At 42.5% G+C, this 17,442-nt stretch overlaps 1 protein-coding gene across 1 annotated transcript in view; it reads left to right on the top strand.

Annotated features, from left to right (window-relative positions):
- Positions 1-16,831, top strand: part of samd12 (sterile alpha motif domain containing 12) — a 154,682-nt gene extending 137,851 nt beyond the window's left edge. The window contains exon 5 of the mRNA XM_067980820.1: positions 15,559-16,831. Coding sequence (XP_067836921.1) covers positions 15,559-15,581 — 23 coding nt within the window. The 3' untranslated portion in view covers positions 15,582-16,831. The remainder of the gene's footprint in view (positions 1-15,558) is intronic.
- Positions 16,832-17,442: the final 611 nt, after the last annotated feature.

The following is a 17,442-nucleotide window of genomic DNA, read 5'->3' as shown; positions in this document are numbered from 1 at the left end:
AACCTCAGCACGTAGTGACATTGTGTTATCGTACCAAGGGTCCACGCAAAGCTTGATGCAGCCGCACACGAAAGTGGCCATCAGGATGAGGGCCACGTTGGGCACGCTTTTCCCCCCTTTCTCCAGAGATTTGTACATTGTGTCCCTGCGGACACGGTCCATTTTTGATCTCCAGATGGCTCGGGTGACTGTCACGGCGCAGGAGCGAGGTATGGGCCAGACCTGTGCCAAGTACAGCAACATTTTTATTGTGTATTCCCTTGCCTTGTTTGCCCTCCCCAAATGCATTACCTCACACTTCTCCGGATTGAATTCCATTTGCCACTTTTCTGCCCACCTGACCAGTCCATTAATATCTTCCTGCGGTCTGTTATGCTAGATGGTTTGTCAGAAGCACCTCAATCTCTGCATATCAAGCTTTATGTGGTACTGTATGAAAGAAGACATTTTGACGTGATCATCAGTCGGCAAAGCCTGATTAGCCAAACCCTTCAAGGTGCCACCATTCAGATTTGCAGGCCATTTTTGCATCAATCTGTCAAAAAGCTGTAGATCAAAAAAGAGTCAGAAATATACCAACTGCTGCAAGGACACCTGGCATTGACATACCATAGGACTGGTACGGCCAGTGCCTGTAACAGTCAGCTGTGACTTTAAGCCTGCCTCCACCTTTTTCCAGGCCTGCTGCAATGTAGATTTATGGGGATGGTACTGTGTAGTGGCACGGAGGGACCCTCCTTGCAACTACCTTATTCAGCACCGCCTCCACTTCAGCCGTCAAGTGGGGCCATGTGTTGGGCTGCTTCATCTCTTGCTCTTACCTTGGGCTTCCTTTTGTTTTTGCCATTTGTTTCTGTCATTTCTTAACCTCTTGACCCTTCAGTCTTATCAACGGGTGCTAATGGGTTGAGATGCCCTTTCAGCCTTTCTGAAGGCTTCCAGAATTTTTGTGACACTTCCCTTTTAAATGACCTAATCCTTTTAAATTTCATTTACTTGCAGTTTTCAATTCCCTATACTCACCCAAATTGACAACTGGATCTATGAATAATAATGCAAATGCAGTGGCCCACGGCATTTCAGTGCTATTTGCAAATTCTGTTGAGAATTATACCAATTCTTAATCATGTAAAGCTGATTTACGGCAGTAGACTTCCAAGTGCCTTACCCACATTCAAAAGTTCCCCTTGTGAAACTTTATCAAATCCCTTCTGAACATCCAAGTAAATTATTTTCACTGGATAGCACAAATTCAGTTCCCCTATGAAAAAATTAAAGCAGATCAGTGAGATGTGACCTACTTCTAAATCCATGCTGATTACTTGTCATGACATCCGTACTATTTAAACAGTGACAGATCCTATGGGGTTGATTTTACAATGGTGGTGGGTTTGCAGCAGGGCGGGGGGGTGGGGGGTGGTGAAGGTGCACCTGGCAAACCCTCATGAGCAAAACTTATAGTTTCTGACACAATCGCACGTTGATTGCAGATGATTAATGTCCTGTCCGGGCTTTGCGCCCGGCAGCTAACCTGATTGACAGGCTGGCTGCCGTCATGAGCTGCAACACGAGGTGGGGGGGGGGGGGGCGGGGGGGAGAGAGAGAGAAAGTGAGAGCGAGACGTCATCCGGCGCTGGACTGGAAGACGGGGCGGGGGGAAGACGAGAGAGGGGGACATTGGGGGGTGAAGAGGGGGCAATCGGAGAGGGAGACATCGGACATCAGAGAGGGTGCAAAGGTAGGTTCATTTTGTGTTTTAACTTCCTTCTATGGTGTTTTATGTAATTTATTTAGTTTCTTTTTCCCTGATCAGAAGCGGTGGGCAAGCTGCCCAGGCAAGTTTTTAAAAAATCATTACAATTCCTTCATTTGTTGCAGGTAAAGTGTCTTAATTACCTCAATGAAGTACATTTGGCTCTTTAACTGTCATCCCGCCAGTATTAATTGCCAGCGAGACTTCCATTTTCAGGCCACCCGCGCACAGGTGGGTCCCTGGGAAATTCTGAAGTCGACAGGTTGGAGCCGGCTTCCGAACCCAAACAGGATTTTCGCGATTTTTGGAGCCCCAACGCACCTGCAGTTGCCCCCTAAAATTGAGCCCTATGTGTTTTCAAGCATTTTCCCCACTACAAATGCAAGGCTAATTGGCGTACACTTTAAAGTACATGTCTCACTTTTTTCATATCATGATAATGTTTGCTATCCTTCTTGCTTCCGGTACAATTCAAATGTAGACAACCACTAACATAATCACTTCAGCATGCTTACACAGAAGCATAATTCTACAGTACTGATTTTCATAATGGTATTTATATAACAACAACTTGCATTTATATAGCGTATTTAATGTAGAAAAATGTCCCATGGCACTTCACAGGAGCGTAATCAGACAAAAGAATTTACACTGAGCCAAAGAAGAAAACATTAAGACAGGTGACCAAAACCTTGGTCAAAGAGGTAGGTTTTAAGGAATGTCTTAAAGGAGGAGGGAGAAGTGGAGAGGTGGAGAGGTTTAGGGAGGAAATTCCAGAGCTTAGGGCCTAGACAGCTGAAGGTACGGCCCCAAGTGGTGGGGTGAAGGAAGCCGGGGACTCTCGAGGCCAGAATTGGAGGAAAGAAGAGATCTTGGAGGGTTGTAGGGCTGGCCGAGGTTACAGAGGTAGTTAGGGGCTAGGCGATGGAGGGATTTGAACACAAGGACAAGAATTTTAAAATCAAGGCATTCGGAGACTGGAAGCCAATGTAGATCAGCGAGCTCAGGGATGTTGGGTGAACGGGACTTGGTGCAAGTTAAGATGAGTTTAAGTTAATGGAGGGTGGAAGGCAGAAGGCCAGCTAGGAGAGCATTGGAATAGTCAAGTCTGGAGGTAACAAAAACATGGATGAGGGTTTCAGCAGCAGATGAGCTGAGGCAGGGGCGTAGAAGGGCGATGTTATGGAGGTGGAAGTCGGCTGCCTTTGTGATGGAGAGGATATGGGGTCAGAAACTCAGCTCAGGGTCAAATTTGGACACCAAGGTTGCGAACAGTCTGGTTCAGCCTGAGACAATAGGCAGGGAGGGGGCTGGAATCGGTGGCAAAGGAATGGAGATTGTGGTGGGGGCCAAAGATAATGGCTTCAGTCCTCCCAATATTTAAATGGAGAAAATCTCTGCTTATCCAGCACTGGATGTTGGACAACCAACCTGACAACACCAGAAGTATTGGAGGGGTCGAGAGAGGTGGTGGTGAGGTAGAGCTTGATGTCGTCAGCGTACATGTGGAACCTGACGTGTTTTCGGATGATGTTGCCGAAGGCAGCATGTAGATGAGAAATAAGAGGGGGCCAATGATAGATCCTTGGGGGAATTCAGAGGTAACAGTGTGGGAATGGGAATGTAAGTGCCAAATAAATCCAAGTCCCTCTCTTTCCTGTTGAAATTATGAATACCTGTTTGAGGACCTCACACCTTTCTTTGTGCTGTTCCATTGGGAAACATAGCAATCCGAAATCTTGGTGGGCATGTCTTTTGACCTACCTAGAATCATAGAAGTTTACAACATGGAAACAGGCCCTTCGGCCCAACATGTCCATGTCGCCCAGTTTATACCACTAAGCTAGTCCCAATTGCCTGCACTTGGCCCATATCCCTCTATACCCATCTTACCCATGTAACTGACCAGATGCTTTTTAAAAGACAAAATTGTACCCGCCTCTACTACTGCCTCTGGCAGCCCGTTCCAGACACTCACCACCCTTTGAGTGAAAAAATTGCCCCTCTGGACCCTTTTGTATCTCTCCCCTCTCACCTTAAATCTATGTCCCCTCGTTATAGACTCCCCTACCTTTGGGAAAAGATTTTGACTATCTACCTTATCTATGCCGCTCATTATTTTATAGACTTGTATAAGATCACCCCTCAACCTCCTACTCTCCAGGGAAAAAAGTCCCAGTCTATCTAACCTCTCCCTATAAGTCAAACCATCAAGTCCCGGCAGCATCCTAGTAAATCTTTTCTGCACTCTTTCTAGTTTAATAATATCCTTTCTATAATAGGGTGACCAGAACTGTACACAGTATTCCAAGTGTGGCCTAACTAATGTCTTGTACAACTTCAACAAGACATCCCAACTCCTGGATTCAGTGTTCTGACCAATGAAACCAAGCAAGCTGAATGCCTTCTTCACCACCCTATCCACCTGTGACTCCACTTTCAAGGAGCTATGAACCTGTACTCCTAGATCTCTTTGTTCTATAACTCTCCCCAACGCCCTACCATTAACGGAGTAGGTCCTGGCCCGATTCGATCTACCAAAATGCATCACCTCACATTTATCTAAATTAAACTCCATCTGCCATTCATCGGCCCACTGGCCCAATTTATCAAGATCCCGTTGCAATCCTAGATAACCTTCTTCACTGTCCACGATGCCACCAATCTTGGTGTCATCTGCAAACTTACTAACCATGCCTCCTAAATTCTCATCCAAATCATTAATATAAATAACAAATAACAGCGGACCCAGCACCGATCCCTGAGGCACACCGCTGGTCACAGGCCTCCAGTTTGAAAAACAACCCTCCACAACCACCCTCTGTCTTCTGTCGTCAAGCCAATGTTGTATCCAATTGGCTACCTCACCTTGGATCCCGTGAGATTTAACCTTATGTAACAACCTACCATGCGGTACCTTGTCAAAGGCTTTGCTAAAGTCCATGTAGACCACGTCTACTGCACAGCCCTCATCTATCTTCTTGGTTACCCCTTCAAAAAACTCAATCAAATTCGTGAGACATGATTTTCCTCTCACAAAACCATGCTGACTGTTCCTAATCAGTCTCTGCCTCTCCAAATGCCTGTCGATCCTGTCTCTCAGAATACCCTCTAACAACTTACCCACTACAGATGTCAGGCTCACCGGTCTGTAGTTCCCAGGCTTTTCCCTGCCTCCCTTCTTAAACAAAGGCACAACATTTGCTACCCTCCAATCTTCAGGCACCTCACCTGTAGCGGTGGATGATTCAAATATCTCTGCTAGGGGACCCGCAATTTCCTCCCTAACCTCCCATAATGTCCTGGGATACATTTCATCAGGTCCCGGAGATTTATCTACCTTGATGCGCGTTAAGACTTCCGGCACCTCCCTCTCTGTAATATGTACACTCCTCAAGACATCACTATTTATTTCCCCAAGTTCCCTAACATCCATGCCTTTCTCAACCGTAAATACCGATGCGAAATATTCATTTAGGATCTCACCCATCTCTTGTGGTTCCGCACATAGATGACCTTGTTGATCCTTCAGAGGCCCTACTTTCTCCCTTGTTACTCTTTTGCCCTTTATGTATTTGTAGAAGCTCTTTGGATTCACCTTTGCCTTATCTGCCAAAGCAATCTCTTCAGGTTTACCTGAACCAGTAAATGCCAGCAAGATGGATTGGAGCCATCCCTCGATACTCACGGTGAATCACAATTCAGTACCAACACTGGAATTTGCCTGACTCGTACATCTTCCAATTCACAAATTGGTTTATGTCCATTCTGATGAACAATTATTGTACACTAATTTCAACTTCCAAGACAATACTCCAAATGATCCTCCTTTCCTCTTAATACTGGTAGTAACTGTTCACCAGTTTATCATAACTTTAGGGTTCAAATTGTATTCCATCTTTCTTTTCCAAGGTAGCTTTCAGATATATCACTCTTTTTCTCAGCCAACTGCATTGCAAGGGCCACTTTGTTCTGAAAGGGAACATTGTGGTAAAGCTGTGTGGGATTCAGTTGCTGAAAGTGCTGGTGGTAATTGCTATTATATGAATATATAAATGCAAGATGGGAGGACGGCCAGGGGAGCATTGGAATAGTCGAGTCAAGAGGTAACAAACATAGAAACATAGAAAATAGGAGCAAGAGTAGGCCCTTAGGGCCTACTCCACCATTCTAAACGATCATGGCTGATCGTCTAACTCCGTACCCTGTTCCCGCTTTTTCCCCCATATCCCTTGATCCCTTTAGCATTAAGAAACATATCCATCTAATGACTTGGCCTCCACTGCCTTCTGTGGTAGAGAATTCCACAGGTTCGCCACCCTCTGAGTGAAGAAATTTCTCCTCATCTCGGTTCTAAATGGCATACCCCGTATCCTGAGACTGTGACCCCTGGTTCTGGATTCCCCAGCCATCGGGAACATCCTCCCTGCATCGAGTCAGTCTAGTCCTGTTAGAATTTTATATGTTTCGATGAGATCATCTTCGATTCTTCTAAACTCTAGTGAATAGAGGCCTAGTCGACCCAATCTCTCCTCATACGTCAGGACCTGCCATTCCAGGAATAAGTCTGGTAAACCTTTGTTGCACTCCCTCCATGGCAAGGACGTCCTTCCTCAGATAAGGAGAACAAAACTGTACACAATACTCCAGATGTGGTCTCACCAAGGCCCTGTACAACTGCAGTAAGACATCCCTGTTCCGGTACTCAAATCCTCTTGCAATGAACGCCAACATACCATTCGCCTTCCTAATTGCTTGCTGCACCTGACTGCTCGCTTTCAGCGACTGGTGTACAAGGACACCCAGGTCTCGTTGCACCTCCCCTTTTCCCAATCTATCACCATTCAGATAATAATCTGTCTTTCTGTTTTTACAACCAAAGTGAATTACCTCACATTTATCCACGTTATACTGCATCTGCCATGTTCTTGCCCACTCACCCAACTTGCCTAAATCACATTGGAGCCTCTTTGCATCCTCCTCACAGCTCACATTCCACCCAGCTTTGTGTCGTCTGCAAACTTGGAAATGTTACCTATGTTCCCTCATCCAAATCATTGACATATATTGTGAATAGCTGGGGCCCAAGCACTGATCCCTGCAGTAACCCACTAGTCACTGCCTGCCACCCGGAAAAAGACCCGTTTATTCCTACTCTCTGTTTCCTGTCAGTCAACCAAGTCTCAATCCATGCCAGTATATTCCCCCCCAATCCCATGTGCTTTAATTTTGCTCACTAGCCTCTTGTGTGGGACCTTATCAAAAGCCTTCTGAAAATCCAAGTACACCACATCCACTGGTTCTCCCCTATCTATTCTACTAGTTACCTCCTCAAAAATCTCCAGTAGATTTGTTAAGCATGATTTCCCTTTCACAAACCCATGCTGACTTTGTCCAATCCCATTAATGCCTTCCAAGTGTTCTGTTATCACATCCTTTATAATAGACTCTAGCATTTTCCCCACTACTGATGTTAGGCTAACTGGTCTGTAATTCCCTGTTTTTTCTCTCCCTCCTTTTTTAAATAGTGGGGTTACATTTGCCACCCTCCAATCTGTAGGAACTGTTCCAGAGTCTATAGAGTTTTAGAAGATGATCACCAATGCATCCACTATTTCCAGGGCCACTTCCTTTAGTACTCTGGGATGTAGATTATCAGGCCCTGGGGATTTGTCAGCCTTTAGCCCCATTAATTTCCCTAGCACTATTTTTTTTACAAATACTGATTTCCTTCAGTTCCTGCCTCTCACTAGACCCTTGGTTCCCTAACATTTCTGGGAGGTTATTTGTGTCCTCCTTTGTGAAGACAGAACCAAAGTATGTGTTTAATTGTTCTGCCATTTCTTTGTTCCCAATTATAATTTCCCCCATTTCTGACTGTAAGGGACCTACATTTGTCTTCACTAATCTTTTTCTCTTGACATATTTATAGAAGCTTTTACAGTCAGTTTTTATGTTCCCTGCTAGTTTACTCTCATACTCTATTTTTCCCCTCTTAATCAATCTCTTTGTTCTCCTTTGCTGAATTCTAAACTGCTCCCAATCCTCAGGCTTGCTACTTTTTCTGGCAATTTTATATGTCTCCTCTTTGGATCTAATACTATCCCTAATTTCTTTTGTAAGCCATGGTTGAGCCACCTTTCCTGTTTTATTTTTGCACCAGACAGGAATGAATAATTGTTGTAATTCCTGCACACGTTCTTTAAATATTAGCCATTGCCTATCCACCATCATCCGTTATGGGAGGTTAGGGAGGAAATTGCGGTCCCCTAGCAGAGATATTTGAATCATCGACAACTACAGGTGAGGTGCCTGAAGATTGGAGGGTAGCAAATGTTGTGCCTTTGTTTAAGAAGGGCGGCAGGGAAAAGCCTGGGAACTACAGACCGGTGAGCCTGACATCTGTAGTGGGTAAGTTGTTGGAGGGTATTCTGAGAGACAGGATCTACAGGCATTTGGAGAGGCAGGAACTGATTAGGAACAGTCAGCATGGTTTTGTGAGTGGAAAATCATGTCTCACGAATTTGATTGAGTTTTTTGAAGGGGTAACCAAGAAGATAGATGAGGGCTGTGCAGTAGACGTGGTCTACATGGACTTTAGCAAAGCCTTTGACAAGGTACCGCATGGTAGGTTGTTACATAAGGTTAAATCTCACGGGATCCAAGGTGAGGTAGCCAATTGGATACAAAATTGGATTGACGACAGAAGACAGAGGGTGGTTGTAGAGGGTTGTTTTTCAAACTGGAGGCCTGTGACCAGCGGTGTGCCTCAGGGATCGGTGTTGGGTCCGCTGTTGTTTGTTATTTATATTAATGATTTGGATGAGAATTTAGGAGGTATGGTTAGTAAGTTTGCAAATGACACCAAGATTGGTGGTATTGTGGACAGTGAAGAAGGTTATCTAGGATTGCAACGGGATCTTGATAAATTGGGCCAGTGGGCCGATGAGTGGCAGATGGAGTTTAATTTAGATAAATGTGAGGTGATGCATTTTGGGAGATCAAATCGGGCCAGGACCTACTCCATTAATGGTAGGGCATTGGGGAGAGTTATAGAACAAAGAGATCTAGGAGTACAGGTTCATAGCTCCTTGAAAGTGGAGTCACAGGTGGATAGGGTGGTGAAGAAGGCATTCGGCATGCTTGGTTTCATTGGTCAGAACATTGAATACAGGAGTTGGGATGTCTTGTTGAAGTTGTACAAGACATTAGTAAGGCCACACTTGGAATACTGTGTACAGTTCTGGTCACCCTATTATAGAAAGGATATTATTAAACTAGAAAGAGTGCAGAAAAGATTTACTCGGATGCTACTGGGACTTGATGGTTTGACTTATAGGGCGAGGTTGGATAGACTGAGACTTTTTTCCCTGGAGAGGAGGAGGTTAAGGGGTGATCTTATAGAAGTCTATAAAATAATGAGGGGCGTAGATAAGGTAGATAGTCAAAATCTTTTCCCAAAGGTAGGGGAGTCTATAACGAGGGGGCATAGATTTAAGGTGAGAGGGGAGCGATACAAAAGGGTCCAGAGGGGCAATTCTTTCACTCAAAGGGTGGTGAGTGTCTGGAACGAGCTGCCAGAGGCAGTAGTAGAGGCGGGTACAATTTTGTCTTTTAAAAAGCATTTGGACAGTTACATGGGTAAGATGGGTATAGAGGGATATGGGCCAAGTGCAGGCAATTGGGACTAGCTTAGTGGTATAAACTGGGCGACATGGACATGTTGGGCCGAAGGGCCTGTTTCCATGTTGTAAACTTCTATGATTCTATCCCTTTTAGTAAAGTTCCCCAATCTATCCTAGCCAACTCACACTTCATACTTTTGTAATTTCCTTTATTTAGATTAGATTAGTAACAAATGAGAGTTTCAGCAGCTGAGGCAGGAGTGGAGACCGGTTATGTTATGGAGGTGGAAAAAGGTGGGCTTGGTGATGGGAGAGGTTATGGGGTCAGAAGCTCACCTCTGGGTCAAATAGGACACCAAGGCTGCGAACAGTCTAGTTCAGCCTCACAAAGTGGCCAGGCAGAGGGATGGAGTCGGTGCCTCGGGAACGGAGTTTGTGGTGGGGACCGAAGACAATGGCTTCAATCTTCCCAATATTTAATTGGAGGAAATTTCTGCTCATCTGTGTCGGACAAGCATAGTGACAAATCACAGGCAGTGGAGGGGTCGAGAGAGGTGGTGGTGAGGTGGAGCTGGCTGTCGTCAGTGTACATGTGGAACCTGACCTTATGTTTTCGGATGATTTCTCCAAGGGGCAACATGTAGATGAGAAATAGGAGGGGGCTAAGGATAGATACTTGGGGGACTCCAGAGGTAACAGTGCGGGAGCAGGAAGAGAAGCCATTACAGGTGATTCTCTGGCTATGACTGGATAGATAGGAACTGAACCAGGTGAAGGCAGTCCCACCCAGCTGGACAACAGAGGAGAGGAGAGGCGTCGGGACGAGGATGGTGTGGTCAACCGCGTCAGTTATTTTGGTTACAGTTACTATTCCAGCATTCCATAACTTGGTATATGTGTGTGATTATATATCCTGCAGTGTGTTATGTTTGGGGGGAAGTTTACAACTTTTTTATGGAAGCAAAATATTACACCATTTGGTCGAAAGGCATTAACTTCTTTAAATTAGTGTTTTTACCAGTTTATTGAGTGATGTTTATGTATATATGTGTATTTTACAAGGTTGAGAGTTTGAGCTCAACATTGCATATCAATGTCTTCTGTTTAGTTGAATGAGTCCCTTGGTCCTCAACCAGAATCCTAATTAGGACACACTCCGTACTTGAAATGGGATTGGGGTGGACTGAAAGAACACTGACTGGAATCGTGCCTCCAGCTGGCTGATCAGAATGTTGATGGTGTTTACATTTAACTCAATAGTCACCTTCCTGGCCAAAGGAGAATAGAAGGTGGCAAACAGCTGACATACATTTTAAAAATATGAAGGCAAAATGTTTGAAGTAAGCCCAGGTTTTAAAACACTTGTCTTTTTTCGTTTCTGGATTCATTTTTATTTATGTCAGAACCAATTTTTAAAAAAATTACGATGCTTCTTTAGGGAGGGCGGGGAACAGGGAGAATTCCTGGGCATTGTGAAAAGATTTCTCTTGTATAATATATGGGTAATGAAATAAATTATTTTTACTACCGATTTTACTTTTCCTTTTCTTGCACTTTACTCTCACTGAGCCGTGTGTCACTTGTAGTCAAAAAGAAATGTGTAGCTGGTCTGCTCTCAAGCATCTGGCAGAGCATGCTAAACCAGTCACCAGGCCATGCAACACTATTGTTGGGCGACTATTCCCACTCTTTCTCTATCCCTTATTCCCTGTGGGATAGCTGCAACTTTTTTTTAAGTTTGAGTCTTCTGAACGGTTTCAATGTAAATGAGAAAGAATTTAGGAAAACAAGAACAGGCAAGTGTTTTTCTTAAGTAGTAAATGAAGAAGTGCAGACAAAATAAGCCAGAAATGTTCATAAACAGAAAATTACTAAAACAAATGAAGACGCAAAAAAACAAAATGAGACGTTGGCTCTGTATCCAGCCCTGAGCATAAGACGATATTTTCATTTTTCCCAAAGGAGCAGTCAAAAAAATCAGTGAAATTTCCAGTGAGGGTGTAGTGTTGTGCTTCAATTTTGTCACTCAAGACTGCTATAATTCACAGGTACTTAATTGCAGAAATTGAACACTGCAACAGTAAAATACTAAATGAACTAGCACGTTTTCTCTGAACTAAAACATTCACAAATGGTGAAGATTTCCTCTCTACTAAGTTTTAGCAAAATTGTAAACCTGCACCTTATTAGAAAATTTTTTTTTTGCTACACTTTAGGCTCGGACAGTATGTCCAAAATGTTATATGTGGTGTCTAGCAAAATATCTACAGCACAATTAGATTTCATAGCCCAGTATCTTAAGTAAATCAAATTAAAATTAAGGCTTTAAAAGATATTTTTAGAAAATATTCTTGTTGCCTTAACATCAGGTGTACTTGTGTAAAGTTATCCCTACTGTAATATCCCTTAACTCCTAAAGTTTTCTAATATAACTGCTAATGGTTTTCGTATCAAAGCAAAATTTCAGGTGATTCTTGAAATACATAGCAAAATGTAGGTGCTGCGCTGTTATCTGGTAACTGAAATTATAGGTGTAACAGACTGGTTTTTAATGCTGCTCAGAGTCCTACAAAGATGTAACACAATCAGATGATTCTAATGTTTAAGCAATCTTATGGTGGGGTGTACAGCCATCAGAATCCTGAGGCTGAAAAATGTTTTACCAGATCCTATAAATGTTACATAGTGTTCTGAAGACTGAACACTGCTACCCAGCCAATACAGAAGTTTTTTTTTCTCTCAGGATGTGGGCAACACTGGCAAGGCCACATTTATTGCTCATTCCTAGTTGCCCTGTGAGGATGATAGTGGGTTACGGTCTTGAAATTGTAATTTTTCTTTAACAACTGAGTGGTTTCAGAGGGCATTAAGAGTCAACCATATATTGTGGGACTGGAGTCACTTATAGACCAGACTGGGTAGGGGATGGCAAGTTTCCTTCCCTGAAGGACATTGTGGCAGTTTTAATAATCATTTTATTTCTGCTGCCACTCCCCAACGACTGAGTTTATCAAATGAGCAGCTGAGCCATATAAGCCAAAAAGACCCCCAAGCTTGATCTCCAATCGGAGCTGAGTTAGCTGATTTTGGCACGGGTGATGATAAAAGTGCTAAAATTGGCCTCAGTGCCTTAGGTTGGCCAAGGGAATATCAACCAGGGTCCACACTCTCGACTGATATACTCTGATCCCTGCTGGAACTGTACACGTGGACTTTAGGACAAGGCGGGATTAGGCTCAGCTTTGCACCTGTGGCCACAGAACCTGCTGATGCTCATCTTTGAGTTTTGTACATGAATAATGTCCATTTGGACAAGGTGCTGGAGAAGGGTTAAATTGGTGGGGGGTTTTTTGAGAGAAGGAAATGGTCATCTGGGTACTGCAGGTGGTAGAACTTTTCATCTGAGTCAAAGATTGAAAATTTGGCTCTTGCAATTGGTAATCACAAAGCTCTTCCCACATCACATAGCACTTACCTAGCAGCCGCCATAGCTCTTTGAGATCTGCATAAGGGCACCACAGTGTTTTGGCAAACTATTAACTGTCCCTATAGTTATCAACATAGTGAGTTCCTAATTCAGCATTCTATTGAAGCCAAGTGCTGGAAGCCCACACAAATGAAGGCAAAATCAAGAGACATGAATATTTGTCTTTTCCTAGTGACTGGCTCAAGAGGGGCAGAGACAGCATGCTGGGAGCAGATCACCTGCGTGCAGTCTTTTCAAGGGAATGATTTATCTTTTGATAATTTAAAAATAAATGTCCAATGGCGCATGCTAGTGTGCTGGGTGTTAGGATGCAAGACCTGTTTTGAATTCCACTCTTGGCACACATTCACACTATGATATCCTCCCTTCTTTCCCCACCCCCAACTTCTAGATATCATGATAATCTGTCAATTTCGGCTGGGTCAGGAGGCACAGCACAAACCATGGATAAGATGCATAACAAATGGGATTACTATGGTAGCAGTTTGAAGGCCTCTAAGCTACTGGCCATGGACTGTTTGTTGCCTATTGAGAGTGATGCAGAACCAGCAGACAGTTACACTTCACTGGCCAGGAAAAATAGTTCTGCCAATGTATACTTGCAAACCTAAATGCCAATTAAATTTTAATGTTGACAGAATATAGCAGGCTCGCTAACATTAAATGGTTAAAAATTAATTTTAAAAGTTGCCTGGCAGTATTGTGGACCACATAGGTTTAGCTTGGTTTTTGCATTGATGGCAGTTAAACCTCAACCAAAACAGTGTGAGATGACTTGAAGGTAGTGGACTTCTTGCCTAAATTAATTTCAGGTGACTCTGCTGCCTGAGTCACCCCACACAGTTTACACTGATGCAAAACTGAAACTATACTTGATTCAGTGGAAACTAATTAATATACTGTGCCTGACTACGCCTCTGTGAAGTGCCTTGGAACATTTATCAATGTTCAAGGCACTATATAAATGCAAGTTGTTTGAGAAATCGGAATTAAGACCACCTGTAAATATCTATTTTTGGGTGGTAGTTGGATCTTTGCATGGAAAATTTAACATCTCAAAATTTTCAAAGTTTTTTTTTATCTTTCACTATTCACCATACATAAAGTGCATAGTTTACTGAACAAAACAGATACACAAAGGGAGCATGAGCCAATAGACTTTCAATCAGACATAAAAGGTCATTGACAATTTCAATTCTGCACAGGAAATTGGAATTCTTGAAAACAAGGATACAATGTCTCAAAGCTGTAAATCATAGTGTGGTAATAGTACTGGATTACTTCATTTTATAGTCTTAAAGGCATTCATTGTTAGAAAACATCTCTTATTTAACTCTACTGCCTATAACCAGAAAACACATAAAGCAGTTATTCAAGTGACAACAGTATCAGGAGATGGCATAAAAACATTGGTGAAAATCGGTGTTAAACATAGTAATAACTTGTACATTCCTGTTGGTCTGATGCACCTCCTGATGAAAGGAACTATTCAAAATTATAGTTGTTGGAATTTTACTTTTAAGGTAACTTCACTGTAAGAAGTACTTTTTAAAATATTCCAAAATTTAAAAAAAACATTGAGACTATGTTGCTGTTTAACTTTTTCCTCTATATATTTCCCCTCCCACCCCTCCTCCTCCTGCTCCTTCTTCCGGTCTACCTGAACCACAGTCTCCCATGACAGAGAGGCAGGCCTTGTTCTTTTTCTAAGCCTCCAATTGCATCACTCTCAAGACTGCTGCTATGAGGTGCACGAGAAGAGATTAGTGACTACTCTTGCTTCCTCCTGGATATTTCTCCCTTCCCACCCTATACTAAATGCCTCTCCACAGTAGTTTGCTAGAGATCAAGAACTGTCTAGTTCAAATCTACATCCCACCAGGCTGTAATACTATGCGTTGGTGCTTCAATGGACTGACTCATCGCATATTTGGTGGTAGGGGAAGGGAAAGCGTACTTATAATGCAAATGTTCCCTCATGTAGTAAGGGATAGAGGAAGAAACACCCCTATCTGTTAAAATAAACTTTTGTTTTTTTAATCTTCTCTGTGCCAAAGTTGGGAAACAGCTGCTTAGCTACTTCGATCTCTAACATCATCCAACTCTGCCCCTGCCTCAACCCATCTGCTGCTGAAACCCTCATCCCAGCCTTTGACACCTCCAAGAGCCAACTATTTCAATGCTCTCCTGGCTGGCCTCCAATCTTCCACCCTCCAAAGTTCTGTCTCGCTCACGCATTACCTCTGACCTCACTGAACTCCATTGGCTGCTGGTTCCCCAACACCTTGAATTTAAATTTTTCATCCTTGTGTATAAATCACTTAATAGACTTGCCCCTCTAACTTTCGCCAGTGCTACAAATCTCTCCAGGCCCACCCAAACTCCCCATTCTGCTGACTGACTTTTTTTTACATTGCCCCCCTGGCTCTACTATTGGTGGCCCTTCCTTCAGCTGCCAATGCCTCATGCTCTGGAATTCCCTTTCTAAATTGTTCTGCCTCTCCACCTCCCTCTCCTCCTTTAAGACCCTCCTTAAAACCCACTTCTGTGAAGTGTTTTTGAGATGTTTTTCTATGTTAATACTGCTGTATAAATGCAAGTTTTATTTGTATGTTCTAATTAGACTGTTTAGATTAATACATTGCATAGTATTATGTGCTTGGAGCTGACTTTATTTTTTTTTCTTCCTGCAGCCTCACTGGACAATTCACCATAAGTGTGTGTTTCTGAAGCTCTTGCTGCTAATGCTTCACACACAGACAGAAAAACTGTGGCTTTCCACTCGCTACTCCCAACAGGAAATGCCCTCCCAGCACTGGAGAGTAACTCTTCTGTACCAGAAAACTGATATTCTGAAGAACTTTTCCTGAAGCGTTTGGAATAGATGGAATTTGGGACCCAAATGGTGTACATTCCGTACATGTAAATTATTGAACTCTTCCAGATATAAAAAAAATCAAGAATTTTAATTATTTAAATGAGTCGGCTGACCTTATTAGACAGATCAGATCCTTCGAGTCAACAAAGCTTTGGTTATTCCGAGAGTGGTGTTTGGTAAAGCCTTAGTTAGTATTAGCTTCAAATGTGGTTTTTCGCCCTTCAGTTCTTCCTTATGATGCTAGAAGCCAATGCTCGTTTATAACCGAAGCAAGAGCGATGAGAATAAAGTACTGTTAAGTTTAAAGGTTGTGCAGAGAAATCTCAACTACTGGAGGGAGAAGAGGGTGGAGGAGAATAGCTTTCACCTTGGCCCTCAGAATAAAATAGTTGGAGTGATGAATTGAAAAATAATACTGTCCACCACAATCACTGTTTTTCCATGGGCTTCCTATTGGTGTATCACTTAGCATTGTTTTGTAGACTCCTAAATTGTAGTGTGTAGAACCATTCTAAAGTCTGCATTGAAGCTCATGGCTAACTTATTACAGCTTTGTTGCTGTTCCCCTTCCCAACATAAACATACATATATACGCATGCATATACAAACACAAACACAATATTATTTCTCTTTCTCTTCCTTCATTATGCTCTAGAGAGAAGTCCTTCATCCCAACCCCTATCTTACATAAATTGCATGCAGTCTCCAACCTCTGGCAAACTGAACAAAGTTGGGGAAGCTCCAGATTTCTACTGAGATTTACTAATAATTTGCACTGCAAAAAAAAGAGGCTTTAATTTATTTAAAATTGGTATGGTTTCATTTTGTCAGCTGTGAATGGGTGAAAAATAGTGGTAATTCCCCAGTCTGTGGCAATGTGTCATGCAAAAATACACTGAAGAAAATTGAATTGGATTTTTTTCCTAAAAAGCTTGATGTAGATTGTTAATAGCAGAATCCTGTTGCCATGAACTGAATTGTTTAAAGTAGCTTTGAAAAATTCCACCAACCCCTAAGCTGATATTGTACTCAAGAATATTTAAATATATTCACTTTACTAAATGTGATCTTTAGTTCCCCCATAGCTAAAAAGTAACGTCTAACAAATTTGGATTTATATTTTCTGAATTAAAGTATGTATAAATCATACAAACCCATCTCACAGATAGAAACAAAATGCAAAATGTGCAATGAACAAACTGTTTGATTCAAATGCTTTTAGTGTATATTGTGGAGTTCTAGTTTTTTTTTATTTAGTTTTTTTTCCTGTTTTCTCTACAATGCTGTCTGCACATGGTCGATTTGCATGCAGATAATATGGATGATCCTCTTGACTATACAAATCTACAGGGTTTTGTGTTAAAGTTATAAACTGCAAAAACACCCTAGAATAGAAGTGCAGTACAGCAGAACAGTTGGAGTTCGGCAGATGCATTAGGCAATTGGATTTTTTTTTTAAATTCAGATCTCAACTGTTCTGACTTTAAAATAAAACTTCTAGCTCAAACTAGAGAAAAAAAACTCTGAGCATTATTGGACTTGAATGTGCTACCTTCCAGTGAATTCCTTGAAAATCCCCATGCTTCTATTATGTGCCTTGCCACAGCTGCGTTGTCCCCCTTTTGATGCGCACTTTATTACTGGAAGAGGGAAAAGGCACCTGCTTCGAGGTCCTCCCATGAAATTCAGTTGATACAGA

Source organism: Heptranchias perlo, chromosome 3 (assembly GCF_035084215.1).
Source record: "Heptranchias perlo isolate sHepPer1 chromosome 3, sHepPer1.hap1, whole genome shotgun sequence".
NCBI lineage: Eukaryota > Metazoa > Chordata > Chondrichthyes > Hexanchiformes > Hexanchidae > Heptranchias > Heptranchias perlo.
This window is presented reverse-complemented; position numbering and strand designations above follow the sequence as displayed.